This window comes from Daucus carota, chromosome 4, assembly GCF_001625215.2.
Source record: "Daucus carota subsp. sativus chromosome 4, DH1 v3.0, whole genome shotgun sequence".
NCBI lineage: Eukaryota > Viridiplantae > Streptophyta > Magnoliopsida > Apiales > Apiaceae > Daucus > Daucus carota.
The window spans coordinates 17,042,782-17,070,726 of NC_030384.2; the positions used below are offsets into that span (position 1 = coordinate 17,042,782).

Consider the following 27,945-nt stretch of genomic DNA (forward strand, 5'->3'; position numbering starts at 1 on the left):
GCATATTCGTTTTTATACGTAACGATGTGAGTAGATTAACGTGAAGTTTAGAATTTATTCTGCAAGTTTTGTATATGGTGAGCGAGCACAACATGTATAATGTTAAAATTCTTAATTTTGAATTGTAAGAAACAACCCATCAGAAATCAAGTAATGCAGAGATCACATTTTTCTTATTTTCAGCAAGTAGAGTTTTTGAAAATCAGAATGTAACTATACGCCTATGCGGATAAAATCCAGGATGCTTGGATGCTCCATGGGTTGATGATATATTCCGTGCGTTGCAAAAAGTAGTATATAATGTTGGGTCAGGTATTATCCATGATTTAGCAATTGACCCATATTGAAATTTCTTCCATAAGAAAAATTAAGAATATATTGATATTGATATATTATTAAAAATATCTATATTTTCCACCTATATATACTTAATAATTTTGTTAATGTTTAGTAGTCGATGGTTGGAATATTGGGCTATGATCCATACACAACATGATGACAATATGGAAGTCAAACTATGATAACAACTTAACAAGCAACATGGCCCATAATACATAAATCAAACAAAAGTACACAACTTTAGGTTAGTACAAATCACGCGCTCCAACTCCATCCTTGTTCACCTTCTTTTCATACCATTTCCCTTTCCTCTTTTATCTCTTTCCACGATTTTACCAGCCCTTAAATTAGAAACAAAATAATTATAAATCTGTATTAATAATCTATTGCCGGATAAGATCCTCGAATATCCCCGACGAAATCTTCTCACCTGGTTGATCTTTCCTTTCCGGTTGTATCGATTGTAAGTATCTTATGTATTTGTTTTTAAATTAATATAGTTACTTGTTAGGGTTTATGGTGTTGTGTATATTGCGTGTCAATATATAGGTTGCTAATTAATCCTCCTTTTAAAGTGTATTTTAGTTCTGAGAGAAGATTACCCGTGTTATCATAGACTATGGAAATTTAAATATATATACAGTGGTAAACAGAGGAGTAGATATTAATGTATCTTGTTTTTGTTAGAGGAGTTGTCCTTGAAGGAGGATGTCAGCTTGTATTTTCTTCGATGACCCATTTTACATGTCCATTTGACTTTTTGCACGTAATTAAGATGTATAAAAATGATATTCCCCTGCCAGATAACTGCTAATAGAAACGGCCAACTGCCTGGCTGTGCGATAACTAACAACAAACAACATATGTTAATTTATCAGTCGCAAAGCATATTTTAACAAAAATGAGAGGAAGTCTTACTGTTATGATCACCGGGCTTGGGCTTGGTGCTCATAATAAGTGTTCTTTTCGAACTAGGGGTGAAGTCGGGTGTGAGTGAAGTATAAAGTGTTTTTAAAGAATAGGACTTATGCTAAGCAAAAGCTCGGTGCGCGTGCTTCTTCACTTCACAAAAAAACCTTGCTTTGTATCACGAGGAGTATCGCGGGCAACTGGACCTCTTCGAGATTGTTTTTCAACCTCGTAATGAACCTAATAGTCCTTTCTTTAAGCTGTCCAGGGCCTTTTTGATTACATTTAAGAACATATAGATTTAGTTCTTGCCATTTATACGTTGACATACATGTAATTAGGAAATTATCGCCACAAGTTAAGAAGTACCTTGTTTTGTTTATAGTTTCAAGATATTCGTAGAAGCAATATACTTTGCCTATTGAACTATTTTAATCTTAAGATTGTCGATCATACGTATGGAAAAAACCATTACGAATTGAGTTGGAATTCTCGCATTAGAAGACATTGTTGGAGAAAGGGAAGGAACCATGGGAGCAACCTAGGCTTTACTGTTGGCCTTACCTTTGGTTTTATAGTAATGGCAAAATAATTTGATTCAATTGATACTCGATCCGTCTCGATCTTATTGGATATGACCAAACTCGAAATTTCGGATTTGGATTTGGATTTAATGTTTAGACTCAAAAGAGTTTGGATTTGGATTTGGATTTTGTGTACCGAACCTGAACCCGATCTGAAATTCGAACCCAAAACCTTACGATCAAAACCCGATAAATTTATATACAAGTAAACGTAAACAAATATTTTAAATATATGACAAATAATATATATTCGTTTATTCATTATTTAATTATTACTCAGTAGTCAAATCATTTCATTTTCTTATAAATAAATTATTTGGTTCTTAATCATATAATCATAATATTTAATATTATAACAATATTTTTTCATATGGTTATTCCTGAACTAAGACGCAACATGATGGTTTTAGAGATATAGATGAATATAGTGAAAGATGATACTGAATATAAAGTATATATCCGGTTGATTTTTCATGCAATACAAACCAGATCAGTACACTTGAATTTATAGATGACTAGCATCATTCTAGATAGCTTATTAATAATCCCATAAGTTAAGAGTAAATGAACATATCTCTTAGACTTCTAAAAACTCCCAGACTCTTGGCTTTTCACCTTATTGTAGAATTTTTTAGATAAATTTTCAACACTTTCCCTAGTACGGTAAAATCGTGACTCCAAGAAAATCTCGAAAGCAATTGAACTTATCAGCTGGCAGTACGAAAACATCCGCTAGTTGTTTTGAAATGTAGAATTTTCAACTCACCGTCTCCAACAAGTTCTCGAATGAAGTGATGACGTATTTCAATATGTTATTTTCTACTGTGAAAAACGGGGTTTTTTGTCATTACAATGATTGACATGTTGTCGTAATATATATTAGTAGATCTATCCACTTGTTGCCGCATATCTGCTAGAATTCTCTTTAACCATATCGCTTCACAGGCTGCACTTGTAGCTGCCACATATTCAGCTTCTGAAGAGGATAAGGCTACTCTCTTTTGTTTCCTTGATGACCAGGAGATGGTTTTTGTGCCGAGACTAAACACATAGCCCCTAATACTTTTTCTATCATCAACACAACCTGCCCAATCTTTATTTGAATAACCTATCAGCTTACTATCTCCTTAGACTTGTAGAACAAGCCATAACATTTTGTTCCTTTGACATATCGTCGTGTCCTTTTCGCTGCTGCAAAATGAGCTTTATAGATAGTAAGGCCATGTTGTAGTTCCGATATACATCATCCAAAGATCGAGTTTTTTGTGGCGGAAATTTAGAATATGCACCCACATCTTCGGGACGAATTCTAGTTGTTCAATTGGTTGATTTTCTAGTTAGTCTCTTGTGTAGGTTGAGGCTAAACAAAATCTATTTTTTGAAATTTTTTAGCCGCATCTTTCTCCGAATTCCTTGTTGTCGCTTTGTCAAAAATAAAGTCTCTAGAAATGACAAGTTGATTAATCCTTTTGATTCATCACTATAACAAATGAATATGCACTTTTCTCCCTTTCCATCCAACTTGTCTCGGTTTTCTTTAGGAACATGAGCATATGCGATGCTGCCAAATATTTGAAATGATCAACTTTTGGCTTTTCTTTTACCATGCTTCATAAGGTGTTCTATTTTTCACGGCTTTTGTAGGAGATCTATTCAGAATATAAACTGCTGTATTAACAGCCTCTGCCTAGAATTTTAGGCAACTTTTTACCTTGTAGCATGCTTTTGGCCATTTCAACAATCGTCCTATTCTTCTGTTCGGTGACACCGTTATGTTGAGGCGTACGACGTACAATCAACTCCCTCTTTATTTCTATTTTCTTTGCACAATTTTTGGAATCCATTGCTAGTGAACTCACCTTCACGATCGGATCTTAAAATTTTCAGAGAATGACCACATTGTTTTTCTGCTTGAGCTTCAAATGTAGTAAAATGAAGAAATGCTCCATAAAACAGACCCAAGTGATATGGGTGTCATCATCAATAAATATCTTTTTCTAGCATTGTTGCATGTCCCCAAATGTCTCTATGCACAAGTTCAAGTGGGGCTTTAGCTCTCCAAGATGAATTAGAAAAAGACAAACGATGTTGTTTTCCAAAATGCAGCCTTTACATATATTTTGCTCTTTTTTATTTTAATAATTTTAAGCCATTAAAATGAAGATGGCCGAATCTGAGATGCCATAGCAGGGACTCATCACTTTTAGCTTTCAGAGCATAAGTTTTCAACAGAAGGCATTTTCAAAGGATAAACCTTGTGAGGTGCCATCTTGATTTTGGTAACCAACTAATTTGTCTTCTTATCAAAGACTATACAATGATCTCCTTCAAATTTAATATTATATCCTTTTTGTGCCAATTGACCAACACTTAGCAAATTTGTATTAGGTCTGGAACAAAAAGAACATCATTAATGAGTTTGGAAGTACCTTCCTTAGTTTGTACATCAACGACTCCTTTACCTTCAACATTGTGACCTTTTCTATCTTTAAGAGTGACTTGCGATCTTAAATTCTCGTTAAGATTAACAAAGAAGTTTCTGCCTCCTGTCATGTGGTTAGAGCAACCACTATCAATGTACCAGATATCACTTGTTTCTTGAGTCTTAAGACGAGAAAAGAACAACTCATCTGAAGCCTCACCGCTCTCAGAGAAATTGGCCTTTTGCTTTTGCCGAAACCAACAATCTTTGTCAAAATGATTAGGACGGCTGCACCTCGTACATTTATACCTGCAATCATTTGTATGGTGCCCATTTTTACGACACAAGTTGCAGTAAAAAGAGGATTTTTCTTGCTGAATCTTTCTTCCCTGGTCATGGGGTTTTCTTCTCCCCTTTCCGCGATAATTGCTTCCTGATCTTTGAAATTTTTGACCACAGCCTTCATCTTCTTTTCTTTGTTTGCGAAGCTTTACTTGGTGTATTGCTTCCTTCTATCTCCATCCCAGGGTGCAAGTGCTACTGCATCATCGGGCTGCTCATATTCATTTTGAACCAGATTCCATAAACCATGAGAAATGAAAATAGTCCTCATTTGTATGCTCCAAAAATCATAAGATTCTCCCTAGAAAATGGGAACGGAAGTTTGCGATAAGGCAAAAGTTGCTGCACAGTTTGAACCTGATGCCATTTTACAGACTGTGCAAATGATTTGCAGAATTTCTTGTATACCTACCGGATTTATGAATTCTAGAGACGAGGGCTCTTATATGGCTCTGATACCACTTATGATTTTAGATATATAGATGAATATATTGAAAGATGCTACTGAATATAAAGTATGCATTTGACTGATTTTTTCTGCAATACAAACCAGATCAGTACACCTGAATTTATAGATGACTAGGACATTCTAGATAACTAATTAATAAACTCATAAGTTAAAGAGTAAATGAACATATCTCTTAGACTTCTAAAAACTCTCAGACTCTTGGCTTTTCACCTTATTGTAGAATTTTCAAGATTTTTCTAGATTAACTTTTAACACAAAAAAGCGCATTTTAAGGGCAAGTCCAATGGTGGTGCTAAAGTAGGCGCTATTGCTATAATATAGCACCAAAGCAAAAAACTCAACTCCAATGGGATGCTAGAATTGAATGTAAAATAGCAAAATGCTATACTTGGTTCTAAATATAGAACCAAGTATAGATGATGTTATAATTGCCACATAAGCATGCAAGTGAAAAATGCATTAATAAAGTAATAGTGACAAATATAGTTATGTACTTTAAGATTATGTAATTAGAATATAACTTTATTTGGATATGTTTGATACTATTTTGCATTTACCATTGGACCATAAGTTCTATTTTAGCACAAAAAATCACTTTTTGGTTTCAAATTATAACAGTAACTACATCTATTTTAACATCACCATTGGACTGGTTCTAAGCACCTCACCTATGCCTAGGCGAAGCAATTTCAATCAGGCATGCGCTCGGGGGTCATGAAGTGCTTTAAGTGAAAAAAAGATTAGTACAGGAGGAATGCGAGGAACAAGAGTAGTTGAAACTTGAAAGTGAACTTCTTGATTAGGACATGAATGAATGATACGGTTGACATACCACTTTTGATAACATTCAGCCTCACCAAGGCTCTAGATAGGCCCCAAACATGTCAATATAGCCACTAGGTCCCACCCTTAATAACACTGTTTTCCATCCGGTTCTATTTTAGTGGCTATTTTAGTGGTTTCTATTGAAGTAGGATTCTTTAACTAATGTTTTGGGCTTTAATATATTATTCAAGAGATTTAAATACGTGGAAAAAATCCAATTCAATCCGAAATCCGATGGATTTGGCTTTGGATATTGAGTTTTGGATTTGGATTCAGCTTTAAGACCTGAAAATATTTGGAATTAGCTAAACCCAATCCAAACTTGGTCCGTTTCCATCCCTATTTTGTTCTTCATAATTCATGTAAAACTCTTTAGAACAAAAACCTGGCTTGATCCCTAAAAGTGATGAATCTTTATATTACTAATTAGAAAAAAATTACTATCAAATCCGAATGCTTGAGAGTTTATGCAATTAGACCGCAAGAAGAGACATAGAAAGAAGAGAAGATTTTTTGTTGAGTTAAAATATTTTCTTGTATTTAGTATAAGTTATTATTCAAGAATAGATGAAGTGCATCTTATCATATAGTTATATTATATTAATAGATAATTCAAAATATCCTAGACTGTGGAAGAGGATAAGAAATGAACTTGTTTACTTCATCATTCATATTTTGCTTATGAAGTTAAAATTTGATGTCTTATACTTTTTTGTTAATTATGGGGTGGTTTGGTTAAGGAGTTACTTATTAAAGCAAAGAAATGGATTGTAAGTGATAAGTAGGTTATGATTTATAAGTTATTAAAGTGTTTGGATAATGTGACTCATAAGTTATTTAACTGTTTAGATAATTTTACTTAGGCCTTGTTTGGTATTGCTGTTGTAGACAACAACTTTTTGCTAAAAAATAGGTTAAAACTGTTTGTTAAATCTAAACACAACTTTTTCAGAATAGTTGAAAAGCTACTTTCAGAAAGCAGGTCTCCCAATGCTTTTGGAAAAAGCTGTTTTTCAACTTTTAAGCTTTCACACATTTCAGTATCAAACCTCACCAAAAACATTATTTTTATATATAACCCAAAATATGCAAATATAAAAAAAAAAAATTACCAAATGACTTTCTGATTTTTGCAACAACACTTATTTCAGCAGCACAACACTTTTGAACACTTCCAAAAAGACCCTTAGGTAATTTAAAGAAGTAGAGTGTTAACAAAAAAGAAAATAGAAAAGAAGTAGACATTGTAAAAAAGCTAGCTTTTTCAACATTCCACTTCTCTCCCCAGATATACTTAAAATGCTTATTCTTCTTTACACAAGCTGGTTAAGAAAAGCAAAAGCGCACTATTTATTTAAAGAAGCCTTGCTTCTTGGTCAAACAATCTCTTTGTTGGTTCATAGTTAATTTATTATAAAGTCGTGGATGAGTTTTTCTGAAGTCAAGGGGAATGATGTTGAGGCAGGAATCAAAACATCATTTTATGTTATTATTCAAAATAGATTTATATAATTGAATTATATAATAACTAGGAATATCCAAGATTATTCTTGAGAAGAAGACAATAATATTCCATTAAATATTAGGATTTTGCTTATTACCGAAGTTGAAGGTTTTAATCCTATGTATAAGGATATGTGATATATTAATACTGGTGGACTCTAATTGATTATCGAGTTTAAAATGAATTCTCTTTTGTTATGTGTTGCGATCCATGTAAATTTTACAAGCTTAATTTGTTTAAATGCAAAAATATGCATAATCAATTATAATTCTTGAAATCCTCTAATAAGGAAAATATATACTAAAATTATGGACAACTATGACTAGTTGGGTAAGCCGTTATTTCGGTTTGGTAAAATAGCTTGACCTACGGTATGGTTTTATCCATCAATCAAAGAAATAAATATATTTTAACTCTCTTTGTATGGAACATGGAAAGAAGATTACAGATAATTTTCATTCATGTTGTCCACAGGTAAAAATACATATTCTATTCCATCGCATTTAGTGAATTGATTACTACTGAATATATATATTATTACTATATAAAATTGGAAATATTACCAAAATCAACCTTTGATTTACCTTATTAATCAAAGAGTAAATGACAAATTGGTGGCTGTAGTTTTTCGAATTTTACAAGATGGTGGCTGGACTTTTCGAATTACATCATGGTGGCCGGAGTTTACTTCCGCCTTTTAATAAGGTGGCGGCCATGAACTTATGTTAATTTTCCTCCGTTAACTCCAAAAAATAAAAGAATAGACGACAAAATGGTGGAAATCTAGCCAACATTTTCTAGAATTGGCATAACTGTTTTGTCGTTTACTCTTTTATTTTTCGGAGTTAACGGAGGAAAATTAACAGAGGTTCACGGCGGCCACCTTATTAAAAGACGGAAGTAAACTCTGGCCACCATTATGTAGTTTTTAAAGTCCAGCCACCATCTTGTAAAATTTAGAAGACTACGGCCACCACTTTGTCATTTACTCTTAATCAAATATGGACAATTTTTGGGACAAACCAAATAGGAAATGTGGCCATTATAAACGGGATGTGGGATGGAGGGATTATCATATTCTACATAAGGTATACTATTGAGAAGAAAGGAGAAGTATTTATATATTTTGAGATAAGTATTGTATAACTACATCCCACTTAACGAGGTCTAAAATTGAGAAAATGCTGATGCTGTTTTGGGTAGATGCACTTATTGGATATGTGTTGTTGACTTCTGAATTCAGTCTTTCGGTTTTTTAGGTGTCTTTATCTAGATAAAAGGTTCTAATAATATGGGATCATCCACGTGTCATCAGGTAGGACTATCCTCTCTGCAAAAGGGCTACATCTGCTGGAAGTGGAAGAAACAAAATAAAATACATCTCTCTCTCCCACCCCTACCCTGTTTCTCTGTGCTTCCCTCTCCCTCTCTCCTCTACCTCTCTACCTTTCTCTCTCATCTTTGTACCTCTATTTTCTGGATTTTCGGCAGCAGAGTAGCTGCTAAAGGTTTTGTGATTGCCACTTTTGACGGATTACAATTCTTTTCACTCTGTTATATTTGTACTACTTCCTATGTTATGGAATGGAGATTATATATGCCATAAAAGTTATTTAACCTTTTTGTGTATATTTAATCTCTATAGGGTTTCACGATGAGCAGAAGGGATTTTGCTGATCAAAATACTGGAGGTGTTGGTGTGAAAGCTGTTAAATTGGAGGTAGATCCACTTGGAAGATCACTGGACTTTGCAGTACATAATAACTCTGTTCTGGATCACATTAAGCAGTCTAAAACTCTTCCGAGACAAGACTCAAAAGAGGACATAATCTCAAGCACTTTAAGTTCTGGTCAAAGTGGCACCAGTGCATTGGATAATGAGAAGTCCCCATTTGATGACACAAGCCTTTGTTCTACATCACCAACTAGTTATGCACCTCTTTGTCGGCAGTTTTGGAAAGCTAACAAGTACGATGAACGGGTTGCACAAAAATCTAATCTTCCAAGTATACTTCTCTCTGAGATTATTATATATATTGTGATCTGTTCCAGTTGTTCTTTTAGGATTTTTTTCTTAATTTAGTTGTACAACTTTACTTGCGGTTATGTGCTCTACTTGATGATGGCAATCTGAAATATTGATCAATGGTTGACAGGTGGCACGAATCATCTACATATTCACCCTAAATTCCTTCACTCAAATGCTACTTCGCACAAATGGGCTTTTGGTGGTACGTGGAGATGTTACGGTAACTTTTGCTGCATTTGACCAATACTAAATCCACCAAATTCACCTTAATTTTTGCTTGTGTGCAGCCATTGCGGAGCTGATAGATAATGCAATCGATGAGGTAAATTTATGACATGAACTTGAGTATCTAAAAATTGAAACCTTTTCCAAGAGGTTGTCATAGATGATGTGACATGGCACTCTTGATTCCTCACTCATTAGAGTTGGTAGTTTGCCAAAAGGCTGTCAACTAATGTTGCAAACTATTGGAAACCTCCTAAAATGGTTAAAATACATAAAGTGCACAAAGTATATAGTAGAATACTTATTTTGGTTGAGGAGTAATTTATAATGTCTTATGGGTTAACATATGCAACTTGTAAAGGTTGCTAACTATTGGAGTGTTTTTTGGGTATATATTTTTAACATGGAAGAGAGAAAAAATAAAAAATTAATATGTATGATGATCTGGTAAGGGTTTGCAACTATTTTGGCAACCCATGTTGAAAATACTCTTATGTTCTAGTTTGTCTTAATGTTGTTATTAGCTATGGTTTACCTTGTATAAATTTATTACTCCTATATTGCATCAGACATAGTTCATACCTTTAGAGAGGTGGGTGGTGGTTAAGCCTAATGCTTACACCTCATACAAGCTCAAAATCTTTTCATAACTTCCCTGGTTTATAGGACAGCCAATGTAGCTTGTTCATCTCAGATAATTAATTTTGCCTTGCTATCTGTGAGAAGTGTGATCTATTTTCTTTTTTTCTTTTTTTCTTTTGCATCTTGCTCAAAGTAGTATTTTTTAAGGAAGAATAGTGGTCTCCCGTATAAGTAGTTGAGAAATGCATACTTTATCAATTATATTCTATAATGTTATAGCTCTTTAGTTTCTCAATTGTATTCTTGTACTGGACAGATACAAAATGGGGCTACCTTTGTGAATGTAGATAAAACCTTAAATCCAAGGAATAGAGCTTCAGCATTGTTAATACAAGGTATTTATATAATTGAGCATTATCGATCTTCCGAAAATTTTGATGTCCTTTTTGGCTTACAGTTTTTAACCAGGGGTTCCATATTTGTGTTAGATGATGGTGGTGGAATGACCCCGGAAGCAATGAGACGTTGTTTAAGCTTTGGGTTTTCAAATAAGAAGTCTATGTCAGCCATTGGACAGTGTATGATACTTGTGCTATTATATATAAACATACTTGTCAAAGCGTAAAGGCTCCATTAGACCACTTGGTACTTAGGCATCCATTAGACGAATTAGGCAGACTCCCACACACACACAATTTGATTAGTTTTGGTTGAGATCATATTAATATATGATCATATATAGTACAACTGTATGAAATTCTTCTTGTATTGTTTTTAAAACTGTTAGTTCTAAGTTATAGAGTTTGTTGTAATTGTTGAATTACTGATAAAAGATACAATGCAATGAAACTTACCAATATCAAATTATATATTAAACATATAAATCATTAAGCATAGCTGATCGCCTAGTTTACCTAATTGATGCCTAGGCAACTCCTGTAGAGCCGGCTATGATTAGATGCTGGCTGACACCGGGATTCCACAAGGCATCACATACCCCAAGGAAACTAAGTCGGGCATGAGCATGGCAACTATGTTATCAAATAATTTTATGTTTTCTCCTGTTATTTTAGTTGGTTTAATCTGTAGGCATTCAGGTGGAAATGGCTGTCATATTAGTTGGTTTAACTTTTAGCCTTTCAGATGGAAATGGCTTCAAGACAAGTACAATGAGACTAGGGGCAGATGTCATCGTCTTCAGCCGCCACAGGAACAGGTTATACATTGTTAACATCTTTGAAATTCTGGTTGAAGAATTTCATTTGTGGTTTGTCTCTATTTGATTGGAAAGATATTTCAATAACAAAAATATTTCAGTTGGAAGTTTATTCACAATTGTATTTCCTCGGAGATATCTGAAAGTATAATATAAAATTATTATTGGTCTGGGTAAAATATATTGTAGTATATTTAAGTGAATTTTCTATGTGTTTAATTGTCATTCTGTTTTAGTTCTTGCAATATTTTTCTTGTTAATAGTGCCTAGAATGGTATGCTGTGATGTCCTCTACGGTTTACCTCAAATTGAAGCTGTTTGTCGTGTAAAAATTTATCATTTGTTAGTAATTTGTTCTGTGATTGCCCTGCAACTTCCTGTGTAATTAGTATATCTTCCACAGGACTTCAACACAGAGCATTGGTCTTTTGTCCTATACATTTTTGACACAAACAGGACATGACAGAATAGTGGTTCCCATGGTTAGTATCATCACACTCTCACTATTCTTGCATGTATATTTATATTGTCAATCCCTTTTACATGTCAAATGATTCTTTAGCAGTACATGAACAGAAGTAATATAGCTATGCATAATTGTATCATCCTTCCTGATCGAACTACATGATGATGATTAAAGTGTATTGCCTACCGAATCTCGGTGTTTGTTTTGTCCATTTAAGTTGTTCAAACCAACTTATAAGTCCTACTTTTGCTCTTTGTTCCAGTTTGGAACTGGAAACTTGTATATTTCTTGGAAAATTCTGTTACTGATATTTTCTTTATTGAGGTATCTTCTTTTTGCTTATGTTGCAGGTTGATTACGAGCTAAACATTTCAACAGGCACAGTGGATTACCTACATTCACAAAGCAAGGAAACTTATATGTGCAATCTTTCCATTTTGTTGCAGTGGTCTCCATATTCCACAGAAGAAGAACTTCTCAAGCAAGTATGCCACCTTGCTGAAATCTCCTAAATTTTTTTTTGTTTACAATTAATACTCGACCTTTTATATTACAAGATCTTATACATCAAGCTATTTTAGCTTTGGATTTACCGTTGAAGTTGAGTTATTAGTTTATTGATCATATATATTGTTTGTGATTATTCAGATGCATAACATGTGATCGTAATTGATTTACATTGCTACTTAGTGCTTTGGTGATTGGTACCTGAATAATGTTCCCCATTAATTGCTTATTTATATGTCATACCTGCAATTTTAGTTCTTAATTTTGGCATATTAGTACGTGCTTGAACTTGAAGAAATGACTGTTTTTTGAGTTTGTCGGATCGCTCACTTATAGTTAAATTCAGTGCAAGCTATACTTTTAAAACCACTACAGCCTGGACAGATAGTTGCAGATTATCTGTAATTGGTCAATTTGACTAGTAAAAGTTGAAAGTGCCAATTATTTTTGGGACGGAGTATTTGAGTATTTAAATTCTCGCTAGATGGTATCTGGAAATGCATAAAGATTTACAGGGTATAGTTGGTAAAATTACATTTGCCTTTAAATACATGGTACAATTAATAAGTTTGGTGAGTTTAAATGGTGTAAATTTACTATACAATATTATAAGAATTCTTATAATATATAATATTATAAATTCCTATAATATTTATAACATTTATAAATATTATGATAAGAATTACAAATATGAGAAGGGGACAAGCTGATACGGATAATCGATAGCCATTTAGGTTTATTAATGTATAGCAAAAGAAAAAAAGTGTGCTTCTTAATGTTCATCTTCTTACAAAGGATAGTCTTTTTTCAAGAGAGGTAGTAGGTCTTATTATTTTGTTCTTAATTTTAAATTTGCGATAGCTCTAAATAAATTTGTAAGCACCAAACAGCCTGGATTTACTTGTCTTTTTGGTCAGGGTAATTAACTATCTCCAATCGTTTAGCTACAAGTAAACAATTGTATGAGCTGCATCATTGACAAAAAGTGTAGACAAGTATGACTGTTTGAGTAGATATCAGTGCTTGTTTTCTTTTCACGGCACTGTATATTGGACTATTCGTCTCCTTTGCTGCATGGGTGCTATTTACAGTTAAGAAATGGCTTTGCTTTAAATGGAAAGTTGGGTTCTTATGCGAACATGTAATTATGTTGAATTGTGGTGTCTTAGGTTTTCTTCTTTACTATCCTTTTATGTGTCTGTCCTTGCTGAAATGAACTGATCATGGATATTATTTTAGGTGTGGAGTGTTTCAATTAGCATGTGCTGACATGTAATAACTGTTTAACAACTATTTCAACTGTTGGTCATTCAAGTTTTTTGGCATTAGATTGAGCCATTTGACCATGAAATTTTCATCTTCTTTTAATGTTCGTTGTCCTGTGGAATTTATCTTGGTTGTCAACGTATAAATTGTAATCAATATGATTGTTTTATCATTTGTACTTGCTGCGTACCGTTAGATGAACACCATAAATATGGACTAAAGGCTTGGTATCTGATCACTTAAATTTTACTGCAGTTATTACTTTTAAAAACAATACCTATAGATTCCTTTAGAGATAAATCCTACATATAGTGTTGCTAAGACACAGATCCTGACATCTTTATTTAAATAACACATGTAATTATCCGATGGCAGTTTGATGACATTGGAAATCATGGCACAAAAGTTATCATCTACAATCTGTGGTTTAACGATGAAAGCAGATTGGAGCTTGATTTCGAAACAGACAGTGAGGTTGGATTTTATTAAGTATTTTCTATCTTATTTTAATATATTGCATTAAGCTATTTCTGAATATTCTGCATTTCATATGCTGCAGGATATTCGTCTTGCTGGAGAGGCCAAGAACACTGAAAAGGGGGTGATGCGGTTGACATTAAGTGAACAGCATCTCGCTAATCGTCTCCGTTATTCTCTTCGTGTAAGTTAAGTGTCATTACTGTGTTCTTGTTGAAATATTAATTTATGATGTCCTGCTAAATATACTGTCTTTCCTAGCAGGCTTACTTGTCTGTCCTGTACTTGCGATTGCCTGCAAATTTCTGCATGTTATTGCGTGGAAAAGCTGTTGAGTATCATAATATTGCTAGTGATCTTAAGTATCCTGAATGCATCCTGTACAAACCTCACAGTGGCCGTTGTGTGGAGGTAATACATTATCTGTTGCATTATTGATTTATTGTTGCAAACATTTTCTATCTCTGACTTCTTATACTTGTACTTTGTACCCAAACCCTCTTGAACCTTGTTGGAGTTCATTTGCAATCAGTCCCTCCCAATTTCATATATACCTTGGAACTTGGAAGTCAGTCTTGACTATATTCAACTAAAAAGACATTTATCCTCAATGAGCATAGAGGTTATTGTTTTTTGGGATAGGGACAATCACAAGGAATTTCAAATACTCACTCACACATTTACCTCCAATGAGACTTTGAACCCTCGAAATCATGTTATCATGAATGATAATATACACTAGGCTACAACGCTAGGGATAACATTTATTTTTCATGATTATAATTTGCTTATTATTTTAGCTAAAAATGAGGACTTTATTATGTTTACTCTAATCTAGTTTGTGGTTCATGGAAATATGAAGTTGCCATATACAACTTTATTATTTCATATTGGTTGCTATCATATATTAGGATGATCTCATTCGTGAAAGTTACCAACTATTTAATGATAAAGATGACAGTTATCATATATTTTTAACATCATTTTGTTAGTGTTTCAATATTAATGAATTGATGTTTTATTAATATATATAAATCGATTGATTATATTTTGTTCTTGAAAATTTGGCTATGACAATATTTTTTTATATTGTAAATTGGTGGTATAGACAATAATCATTTTTAATATCTATTTGTCAATGTTTTTCTAATATTAAAATGTGATAATGTGTTTGGAGATTAATTTTAAATTATATTTTAATTTTTGTATGGATAAAGATTTTAATTATCATATACCGGCTCCCAGTTTTTCTTGGACCAGACAACGTTAGAGTTTAAAAGGGTTACATGATGGTTCGTATCTGTCTTGAAGTACAACATGTTGGAGTTAAGAAGCGTTATATGATGGTTCATGTTTGTTTTTAAGTAGAACACGTTATCACTAAAAGAGACGCGTTGGCCGTTCTCTCATTGTTTATATTTGTTTTTTTTAAGAGATAATCCATCCAAAGCATTTGCCAGTATATATTTCTAAATTTTAAATTTATAATTTAATCATTATATTTTTTTTATGGAAAATTATAATGTATTGATATCTGATTAAATATTATTGACAGATTGATTATATTTTGTTTTATAGATTTAGGGGGTGTATTCAGCTAGTATTTTAATGGATTATATTATATATAGTCTATGGATTTTAATGGATTGTATGTGATTTTAATTTTATGTGGATTCTAGGTATAATGTCGTAGAGTTGATATAGAGTCTTTAGGATTTAAGCACAATGCTTCAACATCATATGGATTTTGGTGGTATTTCAAAAAGCTTAAAATACATCGAACAATCCAACAAAATTTATTATTTTATGAAGTCCAAAAAAATTCATCAGCATTTGAATACCATCAGATTTTAATGGTTTTTAAATAATCCCGATTGAATACCATCGGTTTTTTAAGTATAATCTAAAATCATGATTGAATACCACTAGATTTTGTAGAAAAATTTAAAATCCTAATTAAATACACTGAAATTTTGGTACATTTTTTAAAATTTAAGTTGAATATACACCCTTTTAGATTTTACAATATTTTTTTATATATTGTAAATGGGTAGTAGAAATAATATATATTTTAATCATCTATTTTTAAGTATTGTTTTTTAATATTAATTTACGTTATTGATAATAGTCTTACTTTTTTTCATTTTTTAACTAATTATAAATTATATTTTTCATATTTTTATTTATTCGTTTATAAGAAAAGAATATTATTTATCTTGTATGAATTAAATGATAACTTCATGTTTATATTGGAGCAAAAGACATTAGAGTTAAGAAAATTCACGCTTATTTATATAAATTCTTTGTTTGAATAAAAAAAGTACGTATTTCGGGTCGGATAATTTTTTACCCAAAACACTCTGGTTGGGTTCGGGTAGACCCAATGGACTCAAACCCAACCCATAATATTTTTATACACGGTTTTTCTAATATGTGCCCAAGGGAACACAATAAGCATCAATTTTCATAAAAATGGCTTGTTTTTATTGGTGGAATTGGTGTGCATGCGAGGGGGGGGGGGGGCATCATGAAAGTTAGTGACTATTGTGTGCCCATGGGCATACCATAGAAAATCCCTGTTATATATGATATATATGTATAATATATAAATTTACATCACACAATTATATGCATTTGTCATATATTTCTATATTATCTAAACAAATTTATCCAATTATAATCTTATTAAATTATTATTTATATTTTTCTAAAATATTTTAGTAAAATATAATTTCATATAACAAAAATAATTAATTTTAGTTAAATCTCCGGTCAGATCGGGTCATTTTTAAGTTGATCAGGTACTGAACATGCCGGGTTTGGGTACAAATTTTCAACCAGTTTCGTGTTCGGGTTGACCTAAAAATTGGACCGGGTTAAACAACCTGACCTGAACCCGCCCCATTACCTGAAATTGCCACCCCTACCATCAATTGCAAACTCTTTTTTTCTTCTGAAAAATCCCTTATATTTTGGATATTCCTGTTCTTTCTTGAGTTGTCTTCAACAGCAAATACCCTCGTTGATTAGGAAGCATTATGAGTTACTAGGCTATTCCGTTAATTCTTAATATTTTTATTAGGCATATGCTTCACAGGCTACAAGTTCAGTTAATAATTAGCACTCCCTCTGTCTAATTTTTATGAGCCGCTTCTTTTTTAACTCATAAAGATGCACATGAGAGGTATTTGTTATAAGGTTTATTTTTGTAATTTTTGTTTTTGTGTTGCATGACTAAATATTATTTTTTCAATCGAAACTAAACACATGATATAAGCTATTAAAAGTTTGTTATAGTTTGAAAAAAAAATAATGCTAATGGGTTATAAAGTAAAAGTAATCATATATCTTTTTATTTATAAATCAAATCTCATGAATTTACATAATTTACTTGTATATTAATTTATGGTAAACCTTTATATTTGGTAAAAGCAAATTAGCCTACCTGCTGGCAGTGACTGAAAAGGGGTTAATCACTTGTCACTTACTATATATTGTGTTTAATGTCGTTGTATTTTAGATTTTAATTGTTATATCTCAATATGAGCAGGTACAATTACCAAAAACAAATATGTATAGTACAATTATATTGTAATTTGTACATAGTGAACAACATCGGTAAATTGACTTTGCATCATAAAAACCATGTTTAGAGCAACTTTGATTTCTGGATATTAATTTATTGGAACCTGACATTCCTTTTAATTAAGTTTGACGCTGACTGAATCCATATTATAAACCTGGAGACAACTTACGGTACCTTATGTGAATATTCAAAGTTTAAATATACTGCCGGCTAGTATGAAGTTGCAAATTGCAAATATTTAGTCATGGACCTATTGGTTTTTCTCAATTTTACTACTTGTTTCCTTTGTATGCATTGACCAATTTCAGTCATTACTGTGCATAATCATTTGATGTAACATCAATTTGGAAGCAGATTGCTTATGGCAGATAGCTTTCTGGTTGATATTATCAATGCTGATTTAAAAGATTCTGTGCAGGGCGAAGTTACTACAACTATAGGCTTTCTTAAAGAAGCTCCTCATGTAAATGTTCATGGTTTCAATGTCTATCACAAGAATCGTCTCATACTAGTGAGTTACTGACCAATTTGTAGAATCTTTTCTAGTATTATCTTCCTTGTGAATACAATATCAAGTTTGTAATCTCTATTATGCCGTATAGATATATAATACATGATACGTGCTTCTTGGTAATTGATAGAAATATTAACTGTGTTAACAGTAAGTTTGTTGAAATAGTTGGTCAATTCAACTAGCAGAAAAATCATTCTGCTTTTGTATTAGTCTAAACTATCTTTAGATTGAAGAGAATATGATAATCTAAATCCTGCTCCACCTAGTTCGCTCGAAAGAGAAAAATACGTGTTTTCACTGATGTAATCTCAAAATTCAAAAAACTAATTTTTTAAATTTCAAGGCATCCATGTTTGCCACTTTCTATTGATCATTGACAGTTGGTGCTCGTTATTTATGACTTTCAAAACGAGTGTTGCCATTCTGAATTCTGACATATGTTACTTAGGTTTGCGTTCCTTGAAGAATTTTAGAATTTACAGAAATTACTGAAATTTCTAATGAATGCTAAAAGAATTACTGAAATTTTGTCATTGTAAGATGTCCTCTTCATGCTGCTAGAGTTTTCTTCTTGGTCCGCCAACTGCTTGAGTTGTACCAAGCATTACTTTTTTGCCCAAATTGTCATCTTATTGCCTATTTAATCTGTTCTTGCTTTCTACGCACACACTAAAATCTGTGCTTGTCTCATCATTTTCAGCCGTTCTGGCGCATTGTAAGTTTCACAGATAGCAGAGGCAGAGGGGTTGTTGGTAAAATCAAAATTCCATTGATGCTTCATATTGCATTCTATTAATATCGAGTTCGATTTATGTGATTTGGCATGTTTCTTTTTTCCCAGGTGTCCTTGAAGCTAATTTTATTGAGCCTAGCCACAACAAACAAGACTTTGAGAAAACTAATGTTTTTCAAAAGCTTGAAGTCCGTTTGAAAGAAATGACATGGGAATATTGGTAAGCTTATTGTAAATAGTTGTTATTTTATGGAACAGTTGGTTTTTTGAGGAGTTTGCCGAGCAAATTCATATGTGAGGACATTCAAAATTATATAAATAAATTAGTAAAAAATATATGTTCATTTTCTTATTATGCTTTGGGAAAAAAATTAAAAAGGAGCTTGTTCTTCGTAACCTGGGAGTGATCTTGTGATGTTTCTTAAAAATGGGAACCAATACATAAGATCTAAGACTTGAGACTAACAAGTGAGTGAGATGTGTGGCCAGAGATGCATCTTGATATTAGACATGATTAAATAAGAGGTTACAAAGTGACGCTAATGGCCAGCAATTGATGTATCTCAGGAATAGACAAATCTACTAGAGTTACAGTCTCATAGAGTGAGGCTTAAGGCCAGTCTGTACATTAGTCTTATATTCAAGAATTAGGAAATGTTTCTTACACAGGGGAGAACAAATTTAATGCTGATGTTTCTGCCACTATTTATTTGTCCTTGCTACTTCAGTTTGCTGCATTATATAGGGTGTTAGGCTATCTTACTCCGACTTGGGTACGAAGTGTCGGACATGACACATATCCGAGTGTTGGACTTGAAAAATATTCAAATTTGGGACAAGGGACGCTGTTCTATTTTTGGGCACGAGTACGGGGACAAATTATAATATATTAATAAACAAGCATGATAAGTAGATACCTTAACAATAAGTGGCAATCAACAACAAATTAAACACAATTTTATAAAGAATTTTGCGAATTAGTGATTTTATGTGCTTAATTTTTTTTTTATCTTTGCTTCATTTTTTTGCTCTTTTTATTTTGTTTGTATTTTATATTCAACTTATATGTGGTCTTGAAGTTGGTCACAGTGTCCACATTTTAGTCAAAGGATTTGACACAGAATAAGTGTCAGAGTGTCCAATTGCCGAACACGGGAACAAATAGCTAAACAGAAGAGTCAGAGTGTTGTCAGGGGTATTTAGGATTTCCAATAGTGTTTTCTTGGTGAAGCACTAAAGCCAATAAATATAGCAACCAAAGTAATTTAGCTACAGTTCAAAAACGTCAATGAAAGTATTTCATTTGATGCAAGTAAGAGTGATTGTTTGCGATTTGCACACTTCAGCTTGCTTTTCGCAATTGAGCTTTTTAGGCACTATTGAAGTATTTATAAGTTAAGCAAGTATATAGCACTTCTGCTGCTATGGAGTTGCTATGGAGCAAGGATGTCATATGAATGACTAGTTATAATGTTTTGAACTGTAGAGATTATAAAGGTTTAGGATGCAAAGACTAGAAAATTTTAATCATGTCTTTGTTAGGAGTTAACCCACATCGGTTGTGGGAGGGCCAGATAGCTAAATATAAACAGTCAGATTACTCTATTAGTATGAGGTCTTTTGGTAACAAACCTGTGCCGGTTAGGAGCAAAACAGACAATATCATAATATTCAGGGCCGTCTGTGAGAATTTTGGGGCCCTGTGCTAAAATATGAATTAGGCCCCAAATAATAAAAAAATATGTATATTATAAAAATAAATAAATAATAAAAATATTATTTTTTTTATAAAATTAAAACAAGTCACTTAAAATAAGATAAATAATGTTATTAAATAATCAGTAATTCTAGTATTTTAAACAAAATTTATATATGAATTTATTTGAGATATATCTATATTTCATTGAAAAGAATGAAATTTATAGTACATATGAAAAAATATCATATGTAAAAAACATTATGAAAACATTTAATAAAAGAGTAATTATTATAAAAAAAAAGTAAAGATACAACACAAAAGAATTTAAAATGCAAATAGACATAATAAACTAATCTATCAGATTATGTAATTATTTATCTATAAATAAATAGAATTAAAATAAATATAAAATTTTTAATTTTCAATTTCATTCTCTAAATTTTTTTATTAAATAAAACATTAATTTCTAAATTTTGAGGCCCCTATAGCTTTGGGGCCCTGTGCCGTCGCCCAACTTGCACGTCTCAAAAACCGGCCCTGATAATATTGTGGAGTTATGGCTCTCTTAGCAAGCTTAACAGGTAGTATTTGAGCTTCAGATTGTAATGGTCCATAACTATCTTACATGGCTTTCACAATAGGCCTAGGAAGAGGCGGATGGGCCACCCATAATGGCCTTAAGGATGAGGAAGTTGGGCCTAGGGGGAGCAGATAAGCCAAGTGGACTTTCAAGATGGATCTGGGGGTAGATAGATCACACATCAGGAGGCAATATTTGGTAAAAGTCGAGCTTGATTTGCGATGAGCGAGATTTTTAGGAGTTGTCTAACATCGGTTTTGAGATGAACATATAGCTAAATATAAGCTGCCTGATAACTCCAGCAATATGAGGCGTTTTGGGAGTTGCCCAAAAACAAATTTGTGCGTCTTGGTTCAAAGTGGACAATATCAATACTATTATGGAGTTAACGTTCGCTTAGGGCCGAGCCCGCGAGGATTTGGTTTTAGGCACCTCCCAGAAGGCCTCATACTGGTGGAGTTATTTTGCTGTACGCCCCTCTCACAACCGATGTGCGAAAACTCCAAACCATTACACTTTCATGAATCATGCTCGATACATGTCGAAACCTATCTCGTAGGGTGTGATCTGGTTCGACCCAGGCATATACTAGAATTTCATCGAGCTATCTGGCTCCCTATAGGCTCATATTGGAAGGCCCACCCGCCTCAACCTTAAGTCCGTCCCGGGGTAGCCCATCTATCTTCCTAGGTCCATTCTGGAGCTCGTCTGAGTTCGTTAGGGACGATTATAACCTGAATCTCTGATACCCATTGTTGAGCCTTCTAAACGAGCCATAACTCCACAATAGTATGATATTTTTCGCATTGGGCTGAGCTTGCATGGAATTTTTTTTTTTTTTTGGCACCTTTCAAAAGTCCCCATACTGGTGGAGTTATTTGTCTATTTATATTCTAGCTATATGCTCTTCCACAACCGATGTGAGACAACTCCTAACAATCTCCCTCTTCACACATCAGGCTCGACGCTTGGCGAATTATGGCTCCTGATGTGTGATCTGGTTCCCCTTAGACCCAACCTGGAAGCCTACCTAGCTTTTTTTGGGACCACCCAAAAGGTCTCATCCTAATGGAGTTATTTTACTAACTTGGCTTTTAATCTAGCTATATTCTTCTCTCACAACAAATGTGTGACAACTCCTAACAGTTATTGTACAGGAAGATATAGTAGACCTTTTTGTTTCCAGTGTAAACGCTTAATAGTTGTTTGATCGACATTATTGAATATGGGTAGGGATTACCATTGCGGATTTATTGGGTATCAGATGAAGAAAAAACCCCGGGAGTCGATGTCATCGTATGTGTCTTCCAACTCCAGCATAGAGCAAGGTGCCAAACAACCTGTTATGTTGAGTAAAACTTTCTCTACTGCTGGTAATGCACTACTTGCAGCTGGAAGCTATAATCTTCCAGTGGCTTCTTTGCCAAATAAAGTTGCAAGGAAACAATGTGAACTCATAGGCAACCAAGTAAACTCAGAAGAAGGTATGATTTTAATTGTAATCATAAGATTTAGGTGAAAAAATATATGAGTTCACTCGTCATCACTTTAAATCTGTGTTCATTCTTGTGCAGGACATTTGAAAAGGAGACATTATGATGGCCAGAAAGAGCCTGAAAAGGTGAAACGGAAGGCTTTGACAAGGGTCGATTCGATTAATTCTATTCCCTGTGTGGAATTAGAGGTCTGTTTTAAGTGAAATTTCATAATCATACTGATTCTTGATTTTTGCTTATGCAGTGTGCATTTTAGCCGTATTTGAGTGCTTGGAAAAGAAAAAGTCCATTTTATCTGACCTAAAGATAATCTACTACCAGTATTTTACTACTTTAATGCAGCCTACAACTGATACTATATACTGCTTCATTGATGCAGCCTCCCACTGATACTTGTAGAATGCTGGACGATCAAGAGAAAATAAATGTTATGCAAGAAAATAGAAAACTTCACGCACAGTAAGTTGTACATTTACTAAAGATTCCAAGTTGATTGAATGCTGTTGCTTGACCGACTAGTAAAAACTGTTGCTTGACTCGCAACTAAATGGAATTCTACTGCACATACTAAAGTTAACTGTCTAGAATACATTTATATCTTCGTTTTTTGAAGTTAGATTGCAGGAGAGGTCAAGTCTTTCTGCATGTGAAGTATCAACTTGCATATCTTAGTTTTGCTACTTTGACTAGATGAATTGTAGTTTAATCCAGAGTGAGTAGTTCTGATCCTTGTCTTTTTTTCCCCCTATCTCAAGGTGCCTTATAAATGAGAGGAAGGAAGTGCTACTAAAAGAAAAGGTACCAACTCCAACTGATGAAATTTTATGCATACATTTGTTTCTTTAAGTATGCGTGGGACGCACAAACATCCATATTTTAAGTTACATCAGCTTGTTGAAATTGTTAGTTAGCTAATTATTAAAAGAGTATTAATGCACTAGACTGATACAGATGACTATTAACTAGTTGATTGGATCACCGTCTTGTAGGGAACTTAATGAATAGATGTTCAGGGATGTGACCACTTGTAATAAGCTATATTCTTACTTTTGTGGAATGAAAATCTATGCAGAAATGCTCACAATTAAATAATATTCAGAGGCAGGAGTATATCTTATTTCAGAAATAATGCCACATGCACCCTCTTGTTGGGCTGTTGAGTGCATCTATACTTGGAAAAATACTGTTAAATACACATGAGATAGTAATTAAGGGTGAAGGATATTATATATATATATATATATATATGCCAACATTCCAGGGAGGTACTCCTTATATGGAGTTACATAGTACACCATTGTAAATCATCAATTTTATCATAAATTCTATTATAGAATACATATAAAACGTGATTCTAATATAGAATACTATAACATATATCTATTTTAAATAATTTAGCACTTTAAATTTGATGAATTTTTTTTTTATCTTCGCAACTGATTCTACAACAGAAAAATTCTGGATGATTATTATTCTGTTATAGAATCATGTTGAGATATTGCATTATTTTAGATGATTTTTAAAATAAAAAAATTGTATAACTTCATTTTCGGTTTAATAATCGAAATTTGTAATTATATTCCATAAAAAATATAATACATATATATATTATGTATATATTTATAATGGTGTTCTACGTAACTCCATATAAGAGGGTATGCTATGGAGTGCTACCCATATATATATATATATATATATATATATGGGTCATGTTCAAAAGAGAACTATTAGGGAGAGAACCCATAGAACCCTTACCTTATTTCTAGAATTAGTTAGGGTTCAGCAGCAGAACTTCACATGCAAAAAATGTCAATATCTATGTATTATATTTTAAAATTATTTTTGAACAAACAAAATGATGAAAAAACATATATTTAAATTTAGATCCTAAAAATATGTTTAAAATTTAGGGTTCTAAAAGAGAACCTTAGTGGTGTTATGGTTCCATTTTAAAGATTGGTTCTCCTTTGAGTGCGACCCATATATATATATATATATATATATATATATATATATATATATATATATAGAGAGAGAGAGAGAGAGAGAGAGAGAGAGAGAGAAGTTTTATGGAGACTGCTATTTCATCGGAGACCTTGGAGACCACGTATGTTTTGCAATCAAAACACTATAAAATATATGATTTTGTGAAGGATGTTCAACAAATATCACTAATTCATTAAAATTGTTGAAAATCGCTTATGTTTAATAAGTACAATCTGTATGTTCTTCAAGCTGAACAAATGTTCTGCAAACTAAACATATTTTGTAAAATAAAACAGTTTGTAATGTCTACATGCAAAACATATATGATATTCAAGATTTTTAATAAAATAATGATCTTTGTACAACATGATTCGCGAAATTATATGTTTTGCAATGTTTCTATGCAATATTTTACTTGCTGGAACATAAGTGGTCTCCAGTGTCTCCAAAAAAAGTGGTCTTTATAGCCATACTCTCTCTCTATATATATATATATGTTAGTGATCAAATACAACCCTTAAATATTAACCAAGGAAACTAGTCCTTACAAATTATCACAAACCCCAATTATTCATTTTTATAAGTTAAGAGATATTTTTGAATATAATGGAACTCCTTTTTTTCTTAAGACTGCAATGAAAAATTATTTTTTAACACAAGGAATATTTCATTCCGAATTAAGACATACTAAACTTTCAAGTTATGAAACGAATCAATGGAAAAGCTGGTTAAGAGGTCATTATCAATACAATTTATCTCAGATTAGGTGGTGTATCGCCCTACCCCCCCCCCCCCTTGATATATCTCAATTTTACTATTTAAAAATCGAGCCAAAAAAGATTCGATTTATAAACGGCGAATTACCCCCTTTATTGAAACCCTTCCTAAAAAACCTAAAAAGGAGTTTCCTTAGACTACGAATGGGAAGGATGAAAGCGAGTGGGTATGCTAATTCCTCCTCCGCAAATCAGCCCTTCCCGTGGGTTATTTTCTCAACGAATAAGTAATTCTCGGACCCCACTCAATCCACCTCGGGCCCACTAAAGCCTCACTAAGGTTTCGGACAGGAGGGGCCCCAGACAAGCTCAAGAGCCAGTACTTGGCCCCACGCCCGTCCAGTAGGCCCCACCCCGCCCCACCTAGGCCTTGCCGAGCCCCAACTCGAGGTTCATCCTCGTGGCCCACAAACCTTCCCTCCTCTTAATAACATTGGTTTGTATTTAGTTTGTATTAATCAGTTTGTACTAGAGTAAGACTCACACAGACACACACACACACACGCACTCTCTCTATTTATATATATAAGCAAGTGATCAAATACAAACCAAAAGTAAAATACAAAGTACAAACTAATTTAAGCCATTAGATCAATCTAATCTAATGGCGCCTCTAGAATTCACCACACACAATAAACTTGTTCCCTGCCACACATGATTCCACAGAATCCTCCGTTTTAATTTGATTTTTCCCGTCAATCGGTTCATTTTTTTTGAAATTCGACTTCACTGTATTTATCTTAATCTCCCAACAATCAATTTCCATACCATATTTGAGATGTGCCTAGACGGGGTCTATCTGGGGCCTAGTAGGGTCCGGGTGGGGCCTAGTGGACCACAAAGGGGCCAAGTTTTGGCTTTTAAGGCTGTCTGGAACCTGTTCCGGGCTGGTGCAGAGCCTTGGCGAGGCTCTAGAGGGCCCGAGGTGGATTGAGTGGGGGCGAGGGTGGGCCCTACGTGGGTGATAACATATAGGGGGTGGGTAATGACATATAGGGGGTGAGTGATGTCGTTTAGGTATAGTTTTTCTTGGTTTGTATGTTAGTTTTTATTTTAGTGGTTTGTATTTGAAGTTTGAACAATTGCCTACCCACACACACACACCCATATAGAGGAATTATTATTCAGAGTTGAAAGTATAATTTCTCCACAAAATTAGGGACAATACTTGTGTACTAATTCAGACTACCAAGGACATGACATAACCGATTTAGAAGAAAGTTTGAACATTCTCTACTAGTTGCTGTGTACTGTAAATTATAAGTAGTCTGTTATGAAGAACAAATCTGGGATCATGTCTTAATCAAATAACTCTCGTGTTTATATTAGGAACAAATTCTGTACTTTTTCTGTAAGAAAACAACTAATATACAAAATCCAAACAGTAGTATCTTTTTTGGTTAGATATGAACAAGTTATGTTTTTTTAATCATATAAACAAAGTTGAATTGCAAAGTTTCAGTACTTCTCGAGTTCATATCGACCAATATTAATTATTACCTTATATCTGGAAATCTAAAGAATTTATGTCTTTACCTTTTTCAGGTAAGCAGGCTTAGAAAAGAGTTGAGAGAGGCCCAAAGTCAGTACAGCAAGCTATTGGCTGAATCACAGCTGTTGGAGAAGATCAAGGTAGAAAACAAGGTAATTATTGTTACTAAATGAACAAAATTTTTCCTCCAGTTACAGTAGCTGGAAAAATATAGCTGATACCAACATGTTATACCAATGTGTAGAGTGATTTTACATAATAAAGGTTACCTCTATTGCTTTTATCTAATGGCCAAATATGAAACAAGTGGCCTAATTTTATGAACTATTATAATAAATATAAGAATCGAGGGGTCCCTCTGCTTTTTTTTCAACCAGTTTATATTATTTTTACAAGTTTTGTTGATCAATCTTGTACATACCTGTTTTACTATAAAGAATCGACATTTATATCTAGCTATAAAATCAATTGAATTTCTCATAAAATGTAGACATTTGTGAACAAAGTCCAAGTAATTCGTAGTTTGCTTCTTATTGCAGCTTCCCTAGCTGGATCCGGAAGGTCTAGATGAAGGTTCTCTTTGTATTTCTTATCACCAGTTCGGCTTCAAACCTGCTATCAGGAAATCTCATCACTTGGTGTTGAAACTTTGGGTATGACCAGCTTTGGCTGTAAAAATCTGGCGGTGCAGTGAAATGTGCTTTGGCTCGACTGTTGAATTTGAGAGTTGCGTTGGGTCCCTACATGTCAGCACAATTTTAACTACTTCACTGCACTCTAGTATGCTCTCCAGGAAATTAACCAGTTCAATAAACATATTATTGGATGTGTCGATGTCAAACGTCTTGTAAAGAATATTGCTAAATTATTATTGACCAACTTTGAACATTAGTATAGCCTAAAGTTAACTATTTACTATTA

The 27,945-nt window shown here is 33.3% G+C and overlaps 1 protein-coding gene across 5 annotated transcripts; it reads left to right on the forward strand.

The window, feature by feature from the left end:
• Positions 1 to 579: 579 nt before the first annotated feature.
• On the forward strand, positions 580 to 27,945 carry LOC108192500 (protein MICRORCHIDIA 6). 5 transcript variants are annotated; one of them, XM_064091582.1, is made up of 22 exons: positions 580 to 802; positions 8,654 to 8,709; positions 9,040 to 9,400; positions 9,551 to 9,625; positions 9,711 to 9,745; positions 10,547 to 10,625; positions 10,719 to 10,808; positions 11,320 to 11,446; positions 11,850 to 11,928; positions 12,263 to 12,397; positions 14,061 to 14,159; positions 14,245 to 14,346; positions 14,427 to 14,573; positions 18,167 to 18,259; positions 18,963 to 19,014; positions 19,104 to 19,215; positions 22,508 to 22,758; positions 22,849 to 22,958; positions 23,150 to 23,229; positions 23,526 to 23,568; positions 27,078 to 27,176; positions 27,564 to 27,945. In XM_064091582.1, the coding sequence occupies exons 2-22, from the start codon at positions 8,686 to 8,688 to the stop codon at positions 27,570 to 27,572; spliced, it is 2,202 nt and encodes a 733-aa protein (XP_063947652.1). In that variant the 5' UTR covers positions 580 to 802; positions 8,654 to 8,685; the 3' UTR covers positions 27,573 to 27,945. The 5 variants fall into 5 exon arrangements, with proteins under 5 accessions (XP_063947652.1, XP_063947653.1, XP_063947654.1 ...); XM_064091583.1 differs by lacking the exon at positions 8,654 to 8,709 and adding an exon at positions 8,710 to 8,902; XM_017373431.2 differs by having other exon boundaries at positions 582 to 802; positions 11,374 to 11,446.